This window comes from Callithrix jacchus, chromosome 15 (genome assembly GCF_049354715.1).
Source record: "Callithrix jacchus isolate 240 chromosome 15, calJac240_pri, whole genome shotgun sequence".
Taxonomy (NCBI): domain Eukaryota; kingdom Metazoa; phylum Chordata; class Mammalia; order Primates; family Cebidae; genus Callithrix; species Callithrix jacchus.
This window is the reverse complement of record NC_133516.1, coordinates 61,443,120-61,462,011: the sequence shown is the minus strand read 5'-3', so window position 1 is coordinate 61,462,011 and position 18,892 is coordinate 61,443,120. Positions and strand designations below refer to the sequence as shown.

At 39.8% G+C, this 18,892-nt stretch overlaps 1 protein-coding gene across 3 annotated transcripts; it reads right to left on the bottom strand.

The window, feature by feature from the left end:
• Nucleotides 1-576: 576 nt before the first annotated feature.
• SETMAR (SET domain and mariner transposase fusion gene) lies at nucleotides 577-18,298 on the bottom strand. Of its 3 annotated transcripts, none has more exons than XM_008982057.5 (3): nucleotides 18,088-18,298; nucleotides 6,986-7,849; nucleotides 577-5,236 (listed from the first exon to the last, which is right to left on the bottom strand). In XM_008982057.5, the coding sequence occupies exons 1-3, from the start codon at nucleotides 18,241-18,243 to the stop codon at nucleotides 4,202-4,204; spliced, it is 2,055 nt and encodes a 684-aa protein (XP_008980305.5). In that variant the 5' UTR covers nucleotides 18,244-18,298; the 3' UTR covers nucleotides 577-4,201. The 3 variants fall into 3 exon arrangements, with proteins under 3 accessions (XP_008980305.5, XP_035132053.3, XP_054101862.2); XM_035276162.3 differs by having other exon boundaries at nucleotides 6,986-7,100; XM_054245887.2 differs by lacking the exon at nucleotides 6,986-7,849.
• Between the last annotated feature and the right edge of the window lie 594 nt (nucleotides 18,299-18,892).

The following is an 18,892-nucleotide window of genomic DNA, read 5'->3' as shown; positions in this document are numbered from 1 at the left end:
GGCCCTCTGAGCTGACCAAGAAAGGAAATATATGTGTGCATACTAACTGTAATGTAGACACTGATTGGGAAATATTTCTATATGTAACCTTCTGTATCTATATTTAAGCTAAATATGAGTTCATGCTGATGTCTCCAACTGATCCATTACCACATAGATCATCCTTCCTTTGCTTAAATGTAAATTCCCAACCCAACAGTGAGAAATCTGGCTCCCACCATCTGCCATCAATTTGTTTAATTCCAGTATACATGTAAGTCAATAGCAGAATTGTTAATAACAGAATTGTACCCTGTTAAGGATCCCTGGCGTATGATCCTTTGGCATACTGAGAACTTTGAATGAAAGGAAACTGAAAGAACTTAGAAGCTGCTCGAGAATCCAAGCCTGTCTGGCTTTCCCTTGTTTCTCACCCTACTCCCTTTAAGTGCAGGGAGGGGCTCTCCTAAAGTTCCCTTCTCTGACTTGAGGGAAGTTCTTCCAAAAGGAATACAATTGTTTTGAGCCTCCTCCCTCAGAATTTCATCAAACAACCAGGAAAGATTTATCAGCAGCAATAAACAACTCCTAGACAAATTTTATTACCTGAGAGACTTTATTTACATAAGACAGTATTTGTTCACCATGCAGTTCCTCCCCTTTTACTCCCATAACTTGTCATCACTTCCCCTTCAAGCCCCTATTCATTTTATGCTATACAACCTTCAACCATCTGCCCCCTCCTTTGAGTCTCATATTCTGTGAGACTTTCATGTGCATGGATGTAATTTAAATGGTCTTTCTCTTCTTAATTTGTTTATTGTCAGTTCATTTCAGCAGACTTAGTTATCAAGCCTCCGGAGGGAATGTTTAAACTTCCCTACAACCCCCATGGGAAGCAACCTGTATCAACTAGGAACTGCTTACATGCAGTTCCTTTTGCCTTTAGTCTTACAAACTCCAGTAATTTCCAAAGTTATTTAGATCAGCACCTTTCTCCCCTACTCTTGAGTTTGTTTCCTACATTTGTAATATAGTTATGGTCTCTTGTCACAGTCTGCATTCCTATGATTCCCTGACTACCTAAATGATTAAAATTGATAACGTAAAATTTTGTCCCTTTGTGCAGTAAAGTTCTGTGTTTTCACAAATACATAATGTCACGTATACACCATTATAGTATCATACAGAATTGCTTCATTGCCCTAAAAATCTCCTGTGCTTCATCTCCTCCCCTCAAACTCTGGCAACCACTGATATTTTTATTCTCTATTGTTTTGTCTTTTCCAGAGTGTCATATAGTTGGACTCATATAGTATGCAGTCCCTTCAGAATGGCTTCCCTCAGTTAGCAGTATGCATTTAAGGTTCATACAGGACTTTTTGTGACTTGATAGTTCATTTCTTTATTGTTGAATAATATTCCATCCTATGGATGTACCAGTTTTTTTATCCATTCACTTATTGAAGAAATGTGTGTTGCTTCAAGTTTTAAGCAATTATAACACTGTTATGAACATATGGGTGATGTTTTTATGAGTACAAGTTTTCAAGTCAGTTCAGTAAATACCTAGGAGTGAAACCATTTCAAATGTCCCATAGAAATATTTAAAAGTTTCTGAATAAGCACGAAAATTGACCCTTCAGGTCTTAAAACTTGAAATTTACATTTGTCTCATCTGAGTTCCTTCCTCAGGAAACAGATCCTCAGGCAAAGGACTGGAACTCACCAGATGACCATATCCAAACAAGATGCCAGTCCCCTCATTCATAATTGCTTCTTTACCCCTCCTTAATTCCTTCCCGCAGTATATGTGAGCCTTCCTACTTGTAGTTGGTCAGGGAGACGAATTTGAGACTTTATCTCCCATTCTCCTTGGTTGCAGCACATAATTAAATAGGTCTTCCCTGGAAACATTCACCATCTCAGTGATTGATAGTCTGTGTGGTGAGCAGCAGGACTGAACCCCTGTCATTTCGGTAACAGGAGCATCATTGCTGGATCAATTCTAAGGCTATGCCTAGCTCTTTAAAAGCGCACCAAACTGTCTTCCAAAGAGGCTGTACCATATTACATTTCAATGAGCAATTGAGAGTTCCTGTTTCTCCATATCCTTAACATCTTTTGGCATTTTAGTGTTTTAGTTTTCTACCATCCTAGTGGATGCTAAAGGATAACTTATTGTTTTAAATTGCAATTCCCTGATGACAAATGATGTTGAGCACATTTTCATATTCATGTTGATTTTCGGTGAGATTTAAATTCAGATCTTTTGCCCATATTTAAATTGGGTCATTTGTCTTCTTATTTTTTAGGTTTTTTGTTTTGAGGTGGCGCCTTGCTCCATCGCCTGGACTGGAGTGCAGCAGCGTGATCTTGGTTCACTGTAACCTCTGCCTCCCAGGTTCAAGTGATTCTCCTGCCTCAGCCTCACCAGTAGCTGGTATTACAGGTGTGTGCTACTATGCCCAGATAATTTCTGTAGTTTATTAGTAGAGACAGGGTTTTGCCATATTGGCCAGGCTGGTCTTCAACTCCTGACTTCAGGTAATCTGTCTGCCTCGGCCTCCCAAAGTGCTGGAAATACAGACATGAGCCACTGTGCCCAGTCCCGAGTTTTAAGTTCTTACCTGCCTAATCCTGGCTAGAACCTCTGGTACTATGCTGAATAGATGTGGTGAGCTTGGAGATCATTTTCTTGTTCCATTATCTTAGGATAAGAGCTTTCAGTCTTTCATCATTATGTATGATGTTAGCTGTGGGTTTTCATAGATATCCTTTCTGAGGTTGAAGAAATTCCTGTTTATTTCTTGTCTGTTCACTGCTTTTATCATGAAAGACTATTGGATTTTGTCAAATGCTTTTTCTGTCTATGGAAGTGATTTATCCCATTAGAATACTGCATTTACGATTTGCATATGTTAAACCAACCTTATTTTCCTGGGATAAATCCTACTTGACCATGGTATATAAAATTCTTTTTATATGTTGTTGGATTTCATTTGCTAGTACTTTTTTTTGCTCTCTATATTAAAAAGGGATATTGGTATAGTTTACTTTCCTAGTAATGTCTTTGTCTGGTTATGGTATCCATGTCTTCCTTTTTTTTTTTTTTTTTTGAGGCAGCGTTTCACTCTGTCACCCAGGCTGAAGTGCAGTGGCAAAATCTCAGCTCACTGCAATCTCTGCCACCTGGGTTCAAGTGATTCTCCTGCCTCAGCCTCCCAGTAGCTGGGATTAGAGGTGCCCGCCACCACACCCAGCTAATTTTTGTATTTTCAGTAGAGATGGAGATTCACCATCTTGGTCAGGCTAGTCTTGAACTCCTGACCTTGTGATCCACCTGCCTCGGCCTCCCAAAGTGCTGGGATTATAGGCATAAGCCACTGCACCCAGTCAGTATCCAGGTCTTCTTTAACTCACGTGTGTGTGCATATATGTGTAACCCTATGCACTCTAAAATGCAGGGCTCAGGGCAGGAACCTCTCTTGCTCAGCTCTAACCTTTTGGTCACTTCTTTGTGACTTTTTTCTCCTTTAAGTCTGCCATTGAAGGACATTATATCTTAATGTCTATATATATATCCTATATACACCTGAAGAGAAGGGAGAACTTTAGGTCACATGCTACAGACAGTTCTCAAGACTAATAATTTACATTTATTGAATACTTTCTATGTACTGAAGCATTGTTCTAACCCCTTTGTATGTGTTAACTCAACCTTCCCAACTAAGGAAACTTTGACTTGGAGAGGTTAAGTGATTTGTTCAATGGTGACACACTGGAGAGTTAACCACATTTTAATTAGGACAAAATTTTCCATTTGGCTAAGAACAAAATCTAACAGCCACTGATATTTTGTGAATAGTAATTTGAAAATTAAAAAAAAAAAGTTTAAAGAAAAACTTGATTCTTCAAGTGTGATCTTTCTTATTCTTGGGCCAAAATGTTTTGCAAGGTATTTATTTATTTTTTAAAAATATTTTATTAGAGTCAGGGTCTTATTAAATTGCCCAGACTGGTTCTAAACTATTGGACTCAAATGATGCAGTGCTGGGATTACATTGTAAGGCCACATCTCTATACTCTTAATGAAGTCCATGGATCTACTTCAAATGCAATTTTGTTTTAATTCTATGAAGATACTGGGTTGGTGCAAAACTAACTATGGTTTTGGACCATGAATTTTAAATCATTATAACTAGGCTCAAACACATTTTTATTAATCAAAATAGGAACCGTTACAATCAACACATTTTTGCCAACGAGAAATAAGTTGGTTTATTCCTGTAGTGTAAAAATCCCTGCTTCGGGATCCGATGAACTCTTGGAAAGCATTTTCTGCATCCTGCTGGTTGTGGAAGCGTTTTCCCTGTAAAAAGTTGTTGAGATGCTTGAAGATGTGGTAGTTGGTTGGCAAGAGGTCAGGTGAATATGGCGGATGAGGCAAAACTTCATAGCCCAATTCATTCAACTTTTGAAGTGTGGGTTGTATGACATGTGGTCGGGCATTGTCGTGGAGAAGAATTGGGCCCTTTCTGTTGACCAATGCCAGTGGGAGGCGTTGCAGTTTTTGGTGCATCTCATCGATTTCCTGAGCATACTTCTCAGATGTAATGGTTTCACCAGGATTCAGAAAGCTGTAGTGGATCAGACCGGCAGCAGACCACCAAATAGTGACCATGACCTTTTTTTGGTGCAAGATTGGCTTTGGGAAGTGCTTCGGAGCTTCTTCTTGATCCAACCACTGAGCTGATCGTCGCCGATTATCATATAAAATCCACTTTTCATCACATGTCACAATCCGATCGAGAAATGGTTCGTTGTTATTGCGCAGAATAAGAGAAGATGACACTTCAAAACGACGATTTTTTTGATTTTCGGTCAGCTCATGAGGCACCCACTTATCGAGCTTTTTCACCTTTCCAATCTGCTTCAAATGCCGAACGACTGTAGAATGGTTGACGTTGAGTTCTTCAGCAACTTCTCGTGTAGTTGTAAGAGGATCAGCTTCGATGATTGCTCTCAGGTGGTCGTTATCAACTTCCGATGGCCGGCCACTACGCTCCTCATCTTCAAGGCTCTCGTCTCCTTTGCAAAACTTCTTGAACCACCACTGCACCGTACGTTCATTAGCAGTTCCTGGGCCAAATGCATTGTTGATGTTGCGAGTTGTCTCTGCTGCTTTACGACCCATTTTGAACTCGAATAAGAAAATTGCTCGAATTTGCTTTTTGTCTAGCCTCATTTTCATAGTCTAAAATAAACATAAACAGCAAGTAAGAATTAGCCAATAAACACAAAGCAAGAAATGCCCATTCAAATGATATATAACATGACCACATTTATTAAAGAAAGTATTCCAGTATCAAATAGTGAATTCCAACAATACAAAAACCGCAACTATTTTTTTTTTCTTGAGACAGAGTTTCGCTCTGTCACCCTGGCTGGAGTACAGTGGAGCAATCTTGGCTCACTGCAACCTCTGCCTCTTGGGCTTCAGAGATTCTTGTGCCCCAGCTTCCCAAGTAGCTGGGACTGTAGGCATGTGCCACCACATCTAGCTAATTTTTATATTTTTAGTAGAGATGGGGTTTCACCATGTTGGCCAGGTTGGTCTCAAACTCCTGATCTCAAGTGATCTGCCTGCCTCAGCCTCCCAAAGTGCTGGGATTACAGGCTGTGAGCCACTGTGCCTGGCCCCATCTTTTACAATTAGAATCTTATAATTTATAATTATAAAAATGTTGTTATTTTATCATGGAATAATAGTCAAGTGGATGTATATTTTTAAATGTTTTCTCTTAACAGAAGTGTCAGCATTCTCAAGAATAGGCAATGAAGAAAACAAATGCAGTTAGCTTGCTGCTGAGATTAGAAAAGACTTGGAATAAAGACTCTTTGACTCTTACCTTAGGAATCTTAAATGTACTAGAGAAGAAATTAAATTACTTAATATCATAGGGGCTCTAGTAATCATTTTAGCTTTCAAAATGTCTGATAAACCTCCATAGTAACTATATTTTTGTAACATCCCTGCTTTAAGAAGGTAGTTAGAGATGGTTGCTGCTTTAGAAGTTTAAATGGGATTATAAAACTCTTATCTCCTTCCATGGTGTTGACAGGGTTATTTTTCTGTTTTTTTATACATGAAGTGAGGCTGTCTGAAGTTTTGAAGCAGAACTTCACAAGCTTTGGAGTACAGCCAAATATATAATGAAAAATTTACAATGTGTCATTTTCATGGTTATATCTTTCACTACTAGTGGTAATTATTAGGGTTTTAGCAGGTGATAGTTAATAATGCCTTTTTCTTGATCCATGCTTAGCAACAAGTAAGTAGGATGCAGGCGTCATCCAGGCAGAAATCCAAATATCAGCTTTATTACTGTTAAAATTTGTTGGAAAGCAGGGTTTAAGTATGTAGCCACAAGGGTTTTCTTGGATCATTATGATTAGGTTTGATGTGAGTGCTAGAAAACTTACAGCAACAGTGGCTTATACAAGGGAGAGACTATTTTTCATCTGAAAGTACAAAGGTGTCAGATCATGACTGGCAGGATGTTTTTTACAGAACCAGACACCTAGACTCCTTTCAACCTTGTTGCTTTTCTATGCAATAATTTCCTTTCCCAGAATCATCTTGGGGTTTAGGATGACTGCTCCAGTTCCAGTCATCATGTATACATTCCAGCCAGCAGGAAGAAAAAGGAGGTGATGGGCAGGATATCTACATTTAAGGACTTGTCAGTTTTGCTTATATCCCTTTAGCTAGAACAGTTACTCAGACAAATCTTAGTAGGAAAGAGAGTATTCTGGGTAGTCATGTACTCATGGGTTAAATGGAAAATTCTATTACAGAAAGGGAGAAAGGATACTGATGGACAACTTGTAGTCTCTGCCACATTCCTGAGTTAAACTTATGTAACTAGGCAGAGGCAAAGGTAGCCAACCACTGTCTTCCACTAGAGGGAGGGGCAAGCTGCTTATCACTGAATAGACTCACCTCAAGGGTTAATCGCTTGCAGGAGGGGAACACAGAAGGGGCTGAGCCACACATGCTGGGTTCCTTCTCATTTCCACAACTGATGTTCGACTTTTCTAAGGGGCAGTACAGAGAACTGTCAAAAGGCAGGAAAGCAGTACATGATTTGGCACCACAGTAACAAGGTTTTCTTAGTTTCCCATTATCTAGCCTTTCTTTGTCTTCACTGCCTGTTAGATTAAGGTATCTTCCTGAATAATCATAAGAGAGTTCTTCTTCTGGCGCAATGTCTTTGGCTGCAAAAAGTGCCAACTTAGGTACCATTGAGTCAATTCGGACAGGAATCATCAATAGGTTTGGCTCACATGAATGATTAAGGAATCTTCCAATATTTCCTATAAAAGTAGGGTCGACAAATGTTTCTATTATCTGCTTATTATAAACATGTTCCCTGATGGCTATAATGTAATTGGAGTCAGAATTTCTTTGTAAGTGAATTCTTCTCTGAACTTCAGAGAATCCTAAAACCTCACCAGCATATTCACAGACAAATCTTCCTTTTGGTATAAATTCCAAGGTGCGAAGTCCCCAGCCTTTTTTATGCGTCTTGAACACTTGGAAGTGGAACTGCAGGCCTTTCTGGACCACTCTGTTTCTGCAGTGGTCACTGCATCTGCACAGGACATTGCATTCAAAAACAGGCTCGGCATACTTTCCTCCAGATCCTATATCTCTAAGGCATGAATTATCATCATAGTTCTCTCCATGGCGGAGACAGGAGCAAGTGCCAGGGAGGCAGGGAGTTTTGACACAAATGCATCCAGGAAAGGTTATTTGAGTGGGGTCAATGTCTGCTCCAGGTCCAACTACATGATCGGGAGTGTACTGTAAAAAATATACACACTGTAAGTCAGTATGGCATGTCATATATTTCCTATATATTCCAAGTAGCTTTTGACTGGGACCCATTCTAATTCTAACATATATAAAAACAGGACAAAACTGACAAAACACAATGTACTAAGGTATTGTCCAAAAAGATCTCTCTCCAATTAAAAAAGGTATTTTTTTTTTAAGAGACAGGATCTTGCTCTGTTGCACAGGCTGGAGTGCGGTGGTATGATCATAGTTCACTATAACCTGGGCTCAAGTGATTCTCCTACCTCAGCATCCTTAGTTGCTACAGCTACAAATGGGAGCCACCATGCCCAGCTAAGATTAATTTTTAGAATTTGTGGTTTTATTTTAGGCAAGTATAAGGATGAGTTGAGCATTATAATACCTAATGCATATCACAGTATGTTATATATAGGTACACATATGGACATATATATTTATTTATGTATTATTATATATTTATAAGGACCATGGGAAATAATACTATTTTTTTTCTTATCAGACATGGAAAGCTTTGTAACTTATTTTGTTTCCCTCTTAGCTTTAGATGGCAGAAAACTCGGTGCTGAATTTGGTGCCTGAGTACAATTAAGTATTTTATCCTTAGCTTTTGATCTCTCTTACCTTTGCCTGATAATACACATGCATATATGTATTTTAACTGTGAGTTACCTCAGATACTGGATGGGGATAAGAAAGTCATAAATGACAAGTCAATTGCACACAGAATTCCAAAAATGTTGCTTATTAGATATTACTAGATATTTAAATTTATTATAGATGTATACTTGTAAAGAATTTCTGTTCTAATTAAATGAAAGGGATAATATAAAAAAATTCTATAATTTAACTGTAACTATTATTTTCAAACCATTATATTTATAAAATGTTACGTAAAAAGAAGACAGTCTTCAATCTAAACTCTCTATGTGAAGCCTGATCTCTGGTTAGATCCTCATTAGCATCCTGAAGCATATTTTCAAACTCTGATTTCAGATTAAAGTATCTCTCATGAACGCAGCAGATTTCTTTATGTATACAGTAACTCTTGCTGACACAGAACCCAACCCATTTTATACCTGCTTTGTTCCATAAAGGACTTAATGAGACTTACAAACAGGTAAGATAAATGAACAAGTAAGGAGAGTAAGGTGAAAGTGAAATAAGAACAAACCAGTCCAGTGAGCTTAGACACACAAAGTGTGCAGTAGAAGTAGACTGGACTTCTGCCTGAGAGCTGCCACTTCAGAGAAGGATATAAGGTTAGATGTGCAACTTGCACTGCCTGTAAGGAAGAGTATTGTTGTTCAGAAGTGGCATTGACTTTTTTCAGTATTAATACCAGGAAGGAATTTCACCAATGTGTTCTTCTAAACCATTGTTTTCCAGGAAGCAGTTTCATGGCTGTTTTTTATTCTGGTCCTCAATAAAGGCTGCTGGGATCCCACAACAGCACAGTTAGGTAAGAACAGTTCTTTCTGCAAGGCAACAGTTGCACGGCCTTTCATTGGGGATAGATTTTAAAGCACCTGGAACAATGTTTGCATCACATCTTCCAGTCAATCCTCCATTAATATTCTGTCTCCAGGCCAAGCTTTAGAAAGGTATTGAACAGCCTGTAGTTATACTCCCTGTGGAGGCCTAGGGTGGAGCTATGTAGTTAAGTGCAAAACCCTATACTTTAAAAAACTCTCGGCTGGGTAGGATTGACATCTTCTTGTGAAAGATGAGGAGGACAACCAGTAGGAAGACCTGTGGGGGAAGGCCAACATTCTGCTTAAAAAGTCATTTGTGTGTTGAAAGAGAAAATAGCTTTTGTTTGTGTTATTCCTTAAAGCTTTAGCTTAGCAGGAATATCCTATAGGGATAAAGGATGGCTTAGAAAAAGATACTCTATCAGTCAAACTCAATGACTGCTGTTTTATACAGAATCTACTTTCAGCTTTTTAAAGGTTCAATGTTGAAATGTAAAATGGTTACTAAGCCACTTTAAAAAGTACCTGTAAAATGAAGATCTCTTTGTTAAACTTTTAAGTTGATTTGTCATTAAAGGTGCATATATTTTTAAGGTACTATATAAATCACTAAACGTAAAGTTTCTTTTTTTTCGACATGGATAACTTCTTTTAAAATCAAATCTGACTCACTGCAGTTTTCTGATCAGGAGAGCAGGTGAAAAACAGTTTTATTTGCTTATTTTTACTTAAAAATTTAAAAAGATTTTGGAGAATCTCATATTTTTTAAAATTCTGCAATTAAACTTGCTGCACAATCTATAATCCTTTAGGGACTTAGATTGTAGATGGTAGCCAATTCCAAATAATCTGCAGATACCTTCCAAAAGATAACAGAGCCTTCTGGGAAAATTTCCTGTTTAAAGGTATTTTTCCCCTTGATGGATATAACCTGATACACCCTGATACCAATAATCATTGTGAATCATTTTATGTTGATGTTTCCATTTTATCCTCTATAAAAGGTCAGTAAAATATCATTTCAGAATGATACTTAAAAAAATGACTATATTCAAGAATAATCTTTTGAAAACCTTAGCCTAATTTAACATCTGATTATGTAATTATCCATCTTTTCAGGTATTTACATATGGAAAAGCTTTTATTCTTTTCAAAAATAATGTGAGGTCACTGCCCTGACATTCTGTTCAAATATTTACATGCCAGATGGTTATACTTTGAGTACAGTCATGTGCTGCATAATGACCTTCTGGTCAGACCACATATATGCATATACAGTGGTAGTTCTGTAAGATTAGAATACAGTATTTTTACTGTATGTTTTCTATGTTTAGATACACAAACACCACTGTGTTACAAAGTGTCCATAGTATTCAGTGTAGTAACATTCCGTGCAGGTTTGTAGCCTTGGAGTGATAGGGTATTATTATATAGCCTAGGTATGTAATAGGCTAAACCATCTAGGTTTGTGTAAGTACTGTATACTCTATGATGTCTGCATAACGATGAAATTGTCTAATGACGCATTTCTAGGAATGTTTCCCCAAAGTTAAGTAATAATTGTATCTGAAATATAATTGTATTTGAAAGCTAATGTAAAGTGGGTTACAAACTGGGAGTCAACTGATATGATTTAAGCCAGACTTCTGCTGAAACAATTAGGGATGAGACATTCTCTTTCTACTAGAATTGTTCAACTATAGTGTTTGCCTGGCATTTCCAAGTTCTGCCACATAGATGAGGCCTACGGAGTGTGTAGCCTACCACAGAAAGAGGAAGCAGGGGTGTGAAGGGAGAAGAGGGTGGGAAGAAATATCTGACAATACTTTTAGAGTTATTGGGACCAGACATGCCTACAGTTACCACTTTTGGACTTTTCTGATTTGAGACAATTCCTTCCCTTTTTTGTTGGGGCCAGTTGTGTTGTGTTTATGTTTCTTGCAAACAAATTAATCCTGACTGATACACCCTGGGTACAAGTTGAGAATGGTTTCAGGAAATGGCTAGAAAATGTAATCTGTTATTAACCAAAAATAAAATTCTAAGTTCCCTGATTATCTGACCTCCTCTCAGCAAGGGCATTCCAAAGCTAACCCAAAAAACGAGTTCAGGTCATGATGGGAAGAGGGGTGGGTCAGACATACCTCATTATATCCTCTTCCCTTTTGGAATTACTGATAGAACAGACTCTAAGCCTGATAAAAAACATTTACAATCTATTCTCTCTAAGGCCTGCTACCTGGAGACTTCACCTGCATAATAATAAATGCTTGGTCTCCACAACACCTCATCTTACCCCAGGCATTCCTAAGTTTTAAGACAATAGCAATTCCTTCAAGCAAACTGTTACTCAGAAACTGGAAGCCTCCATTTCCAGCTGTCCTGCCTTTCTGGAATGAACCAATGTACGTTTTAGATATGTCTGACTGGTGTCTCATGTCTTCCTAAAATGTATAAAACTAAGCTGTATCTCAACCACCCTGGGTACATGTTCTAGTGATCTCCTAAGGGCTGTGTCATGGTCCATGGTCACTCATATTTGGCTTACATAAGTCTCTTCAAATGTTTTGTAGAGTTTGACTCTTTTCATAGACAAGTCAAAGGTGTAAATGGTCAGTGAACAAAGATGTCTTCGGTTGGGATGTTAAACTAGAGCAAAGTGTAGAGGAGGCCAGACAGGAAAACCCTGCCTATGGTCTTGAACTGTGAGGAAGCAGTGGAGAGCTTCCTAGTGCAGAATGTGGCATGCTCTAAAGGAGACAAAAACACAGCCAGGCTCTTATTAGCACTGTGATTCTGGACGAGTGACTTGCTAGGCTTCAGATTAGTAGCTATAAGACAAGGATAATAGCCACATTGGGGGTGGCTATCATGAAACTTAGATGAAATAATGCTATACTCCATGTCAGGCACTTTATAAAAATATTAGCTTCTTTCAGTTCTCTAGATATGACTTTTAGATGTTATATTTAAAACAACATATGTTTCTGGCAAATTACTTAATGTTACTAAACATCTCCATATCTATTTCATAGGTTTCTGTGAAAGACAAAAAATGACAACTGGCTTAAAAAGCTTATTCTAGGGATTAGCACATAAGTGTTCAATAAAAATTCTGCAGGTAGTACATAGTAGGGTAGTGAAGAAAATAAGTTCTGGAGTTAAACTTCCCAGGTTCAAACATATTCAAACCAAAATCGTGTCTCGGAAGCCACTGGACCATATACCTATCCTCTATTAGTTCTCCATTTGAGTGGGGGAAAAGCTAAGAGCTGACCCCAGACTTCTTTCATTTATCAAGTATTACCTTACTGTCTGCAATATGCACATGCTGGAATTTACAGTGAGGAAAATATAAAGAACATGGAAAATGGCGGTTTTTTTTTTTGTTTGTTTTCTTTTAAGACACTGCTGCCCAGGCTGGAATGCAGTGGCATGATCATAGTTCACTGCAGCCTCCAACTACTAGGCTCAAGGTCCGCCTCCCTAGTAGGTGGGACTACAGGTATGCACCACCATGTCTGGCTAATTTAAAATAAAATGTTTTTGTAGAGATGGGGTCTCACTTTACTGCCCAGGATGGTCTTAAACTCCTAACTTCAAGTGATCTTTCCTCCTTGATCTCCGAAAGGGCTGGGATTATGGGAGTGAGCCACTATGCCTAGCTAGGATTTTTATCACTTCCTGCAATGTTACAACATGTTTTACTTTTTTTTTTTATATGTATCAAAGCACAGAATTACTCATGTAAGAACTGGGAATAAATGCAAAATGATCAGGGCAAAATGATATACTGGAAACCTGATCCTTGAAGCACTGGGTGAAGATTCAAGTTTTTTGACAGAAAACTTAAGAGAAAATACATTCTTTTCTTGGCCATTCTTGTCTGCAATAATTTCTTTCTTCTCTGAACTAGACTTATACTTACTGTTCATAGCCTGAACTTCAGTACCTAAATGACACAGATTGTAGGGCTTTCTGTGTTAAATGTGTAGGTCTTACCTTTCTTTTTTTTTTTTTTGAGACGGAGTTTCACTCTTGTTGCCCAGGCTGGAGTGCAATGGCATGATCTTGGCTCACCGCAACCTCCGCCTCCTGGGTTCAGGCAATTCTCCTGCCTCAGCCTCCTGAGTAGCTGGGATTACAGGCACGCACCACCATGCCCAGCTAATTTTTTGCATTTTTATAGAGACGGGGTTTCACCATGTTGACCAGGATGGTCTCGATCTCTTGACCTCGTGATCCACCCGCCTTGGCCTCCCAAAGTGCTGGGATTACAGGTGTGAGCCACCACGCCCGGCCAGGTCTTACCTTTCTAACAGATATTTGTCTCAGGGAAAAGCATGGTGATGGGGGTGGGTTTCTTATCCATAAGAGTAGGCACAGAGCAGGTGCTCAAAAAGCATTTTTTGATTGCTTGATTGCAGCTCTTGATATGTGTTAACTAGAAGTGTGAGTTTTCCAAATCATATTCTGTACTGAAGCCCCAGGAACTGAAGTATGGCACTTTAATATTCTAGGTTTAAAACCTGGGCCTCTGAATTATAAGGAAGTGCTGTGAAAATCTTCATTCCTTTTTTGGTTGTGTTGAAGCCCAGCTACAAGAATCTTTGTACTTGGCCCCTAGCCTCATAAGTTTGTTTTTCCTCCAAGTAGCTATTAGAAGACTGTGAGCCAGATAATTCTTGTTAAGGCCCGTGGAAATCTTAAAAACAATGTTTGAAGCTGGTTTCAGAGACCTGAAAATGGTTAGATCCAACTGTTAGCTCAAGAAAATAAATTAGTTTATTTTCTACTTGGCTTTCAACACTGATGACATTATGATATGCTTGTTTCCAATGTGAACATTTGAATTTCTTTTTGGCTTTTCACACAGTAGCCAAAAGCAAAACAGACACAAAGTTATTTTTATCTTGAAAGTTTTTCATGCCTTAATTCTTACATGTGCAAATGCCTGTGAAGGCAGGGTTTAGAGCAAGCAAGCTGTTTTGATCTTTTATAAGACTGGTTTTGTGTTCCATGAATACATGGAAGAAAACAAGTTTAATGCACTTTTAGGCTTGTCACTTAAATGTTTGAAGCCTGTTTGATCTTCTTGGTAAGAAAGACAATAAGCTGTCTTACAAAGGGATCCTGTCTTATTTTTGTAACTAACTGTATGGAGAGTTGTGCATATACAGAGATAGAAGACTGTGGGTCTAAGTTTTAATCTTCTGATTTTCATTTATGCCCACCAACTTTAGGTGTAACAATCAATCACAAAGCTTCCTCTTGTCGCTCCTTTCTCCCCTTTTAAAGAGAGATGTATTTTATTTTAATATACACTTTGTGAAATATGAAACCTCATAATTTTATGGACATTAATGATTACAATGATTCTAAGGAAGATACTTATATAATTTACTTTTAAATAATTTAATGCTTAATGTGAATTAATTAAAAAATACATCAGGCACATAGTTTTACAGATTGTTCTTGGATATGGCAAAGAATATGACTCAAGATTGGAAACAGATTTATAGAATAGTCCCAAATACACACACATACACACACAGACACACACACCCTAATGACAGGAATATTTAAGTTAATCATGACAGTTGTAAACACCTTGAGGGTAGAGTTTATTTTTCTGTTTGTTGTATTCTTTGCAGCCCTTTTTTTGAGATGGAGTTTCATTCTTATCACCCAGGCTAGAGTGCAGTGGTGAGATCTTGGCTCACTGCAGCCTCTGCTTCCCGGGTTCAAGTGATTCTCCTACCTCAGCTTCCCAAGTAGCTGCGATTACAGGCACCTGCCACTGCGTTCGGATAATTTTTGTATTTTTAGTAGAGATGGGGTTTCACCATGTTGACTAGGCTGGTCTTGAACTCCTGATCTCAGGTGATCTACCCGCGTTAGCCTCCCAAAGTGCTGGGATTACAGGCCTGAGCCACTGCACCTGGCCAATAAATATTTGTTGACTTAAGAATGGACTTGGACTAGAAAAGTGCTTCCCCCGCCTCATGTTAGATACTTCTAGTTTTTTTTTTTTTTTTTTTTAAAGCTAATGTTTTCTATATCCTCTTGTAAGCTCAAGGGCAGGAATTACAGGCACTCAATTGTTGAAAAAAGAAAAGGTTTATCAGTCTTTTTGACTATGAACTCAGCACTGCTTAGTCCTGAGTAAGTTTTCAGGGACACTATTTAATATTTGGCTAGCCAACTGTATTATTAACCATAACTTGCTAAAGGTAGTCTGGAAACAGCAATAATTTCTGACGTTAATATCCTATTCTACTCTTTGAGGACTAAATTGATTTTTTTTTTTTTTATCTTGCCCAAATTCCTACTTAAGGGGCCTGTGGAGTCATGCCCTACAAACCATAAAGTCTCATCAGAGGGGTTTTAATTTTAACCCTAGATAGCGTGGTCTGCTTTCTAACCTGACTCTGGCATAACATCACATAACAAATAAGGGAAGACATAAAAATATTTTAACCCCAAGTATATTCCCTTGCCATATCTTGAAATTGCCCTGCAGGGTTATCTCTTGTGAGAAAAATCCATATTCTATAGAGAATCCTTTACCCATTTTTCTTTTTCTTTCTTTCCACAACTTAGAGATAATCAACTAAGAGGCACCTTTTAAAGGTCAATAATAAACATTTTACAACCTACTCCATCTTAAGTCAGCTATCCGAGAGTTTCCTCTGCACAGTAAAACTTGGTCTCCACGTGGCCAGGTGTGGTGCTCATGTCTGTAATCCCAGCACTTTGAGAGGCCAAGAGGGGCTGATCATTTGAGGTCAGGAGTTTGAGACCACCCTTGGCAACATGGTGCAAAGGTGCATTCAATGAATATTTGAGTAAATGAATATAAAAAATACAGAGACCATTGGCTGGGTGTGATGGCTCACGCCTGTAATCCCAGCACTTTGGGAGGCTGAGGTAGGCAGATCACAAGGTCAAGAGATTGAGACCATCCTGGCCAACATGGTGAAACACTGTCTCTACTAAAAATATAAAAATTAGCTGAGCGTGGTTGCAAGCACCTGTAATCCCAGCTACTCAGGAGGCCAAAGCGGGAGAACTGCTTGAACCCGGGAGGTGAAGGCTGCAGTGAGCGGAGATAGCACCACCACACTCTATCCTGGGTGATGGAATAAAACTCTGCCTCAGAAAATAAGCAAACAAAACCTTTTATCTTAACCTAAATATTTCCTTTCTGTTGATCCCAGGTCTTCAGATAATCTCAATTGTTAACCAGAAAAATTTAAAATCTACCTGTAGTCTGGAAGCCCCCTTACCACTTTGAGTTGCCCCACCTTTATGAACCAAACCAATGTACATCTTAAATGTATTTGATTGATGTCTCCTGTCTCCTAAACATGTATGAAACCAGGCTGTGCCCTAACCACCCGGGGGACATGTTCTCAGGATCTCCTAAGGGCTGTGTCACGGGCCATGGTCATTCATACTAGGCTTAGGGTAAGTCTATTCAAATATTTTAGAGTTTGATTTTTTTTTTTTCCTCCACATTTTTGAAAGCTGCTATTGAATCTATTATCTTATCTGATCCTGACAACAACCCCTAGGAAAAAGGGCAGACAGGGTTCAATGTTGATAAAGGATGTTAAAAGGGCTATGCATTTTAAAATTATTATTTTCGTTTTACAGATGAAGAAACTCAGGCTCTGGAAAGTAGCTAAGATGGCTAAGCCCTGAACCAAGCTTTCCAACCTCCACATATGCTCTTTCCACTTCAAAATCTTTGGTCATTCCTTATACCTTAGGTTGCGCTCAGGCCAACATCATAAGAAAGAGTAGAAGGGGCCTTATGATAGTTAACAGCTGCAAATATTTACTGAGTTCTTACAGCAAACCAGAGAGTTTATTTTCTTTGCAATTTTCCAAGCAATCCGGAAGAGCGGTACTTTTTTTTTTTGAGACAGTCAGTCTCTGTCGCCTAGGCTATAGTGCAGTACTGCGATCTTGGTTCACCATAACCTCCGCCTCCCAGGTTCAAGCGATTCTCTTGCTTCAGCCTCTCGCAGCTAAAAAAATTAGCTGCGCCTCCAGCTACTCATGCCCAGCTAATTTTTTTTGTATTTTTAGTAGAGACGGGGTTTCACCTATTAGCCAGGATGGTAACCATCTCCTGACCTCGTGATCCGCCCACCTGGCCTCCCAAAGTGCTGGGATTACAGGCATGAGGCACGGTGCCCGGCCCAGGTACTGTTATTTAAACTGTATACTGAAAGATTCTAAGGCTTAGCCAAAGCTAATTTATACTCGCCTAAGAGCCCACAGCATGTGGGAAACCACAGCTAAGGCTGACTCGAGGGGCGAAAGTTTTATGCACCACACTGGGTGCGATCCACTAATAGGCCCCACAGCTTTTCCTACCTATGAGACACCTGAGACCAGAGAAGTAAATGACTTCCACCTTGATGCCTGCTTGAATTCTAAGGACGGAACTTGGACAAAAAGCCAGGTTCTCACGAGGCCTCTGGTTCTGCGCTTCAGGTAATGGACTGAAAAAGACAACAGCCTTGCTAAGGTCATGCGGTGGGCTAACAGAAAAAGGCCGAGGCCCGGGCATGCACACCTATTCCCCAGCACCAACCACTGTGCTATAGGAGAAGACAAAAGGTATTCAGAAGACAAAAGGTCGCGACTAAGAGGCCGCCGGGGCGAAGCGGCTGGAGAAGGAGACCACGTGGGGTAGTCGCGCGCCCGCCTCCCGCGCTGCCTGGCCCCGCCCCCTACCTGGAAGGGCGCCGGCGCGGTCCCCGGGGGCCACGAGCCCACCGGTAAGTTTTCCAGGCCGCAGGCAACATCCAGCTGCTCCGTCGGGGCCTCAGACTTCTTCTCAAACTCCGCCATCCCACAAAGCCGCGTCTTCTTCGACGCTTCCGAGAACATTTACCAGCCGCACGCAGCGTCTACTACCCTGACCGGCCTGGGCCGCGCAGAGGACGCTGGGACTTGTGGTCCCGTGGACCCACCGCCTCATGGGATTTGTAGTTCTTTTCTCCTCAAAGTGGCCTGTGAGGGCGCTTCTCTTCCGTGACTTTTTGGGTCTGACTCCCGTTTTGATTTGAGCCAGAGGCACCATAGATAATTACAAAGTCATGTAAGGTACGGACAAAACGAAGTGAGATGCTTAATTTTTTTACTGGGAGCATCAAAGAGGGGGCTATGGAGGTGAGGTCATTTGTCCAGGTTTTTGAGGGCGCAGTGGACGTTTGTTGAGTGGAGGCCGGGGTGCATTCTAAGCAGATCAGGGAAATGCACACCAGGATTTCTAAATATATGCTGCTTTCTGGGAAGTTGGCGGACATGTGATAGGATTTGTGTCCAGGCGATAGCCTCACAGCGTGCCTTAAGGAATTTGTGTGGGACACACTCCCTGATGGAGATATCTGTGCCCCTTTGGCTGTCCTTTTCCTCCTCTCCAGCCCTCTGCCCTCACCCCTCAAAACTCCTGTCCTGTCAAAGGATTCTGATAGCCTGAAGACTGCTGAATCCGGTGGAGTGTTGTCAACCTCACTGAAGCGCTCTGACATGATTG

What these genes read in the sequence shown, in the direction of transcription:
- SETMAR (XM_008982057.5), bottom strand. Translation starts at nt 18,243, where the DNA reads ATGTTCTCGGAAGCGTCGAAGAAGACGCGGCTTTGTGGGATGGCGGAG. An exon ending in CCGCGCCGGCGCCCTTCCAG is followed by an intron (nt 7,850 to 18,087) that starts GTAGGGGGCGGG and finishes TATTTTTTACAG; the next exon opens with TACACTCCCGATCATGTAGT. An exon ending in GCAAGCGATTAACCCTTGAG is followed by an intron (nt 5,237 to 6,985) that starts GTGAGTCTATTC and finishes TGTTTATTTTAG; the next exon opens with ACTATGAAAATGAGGCTAGA.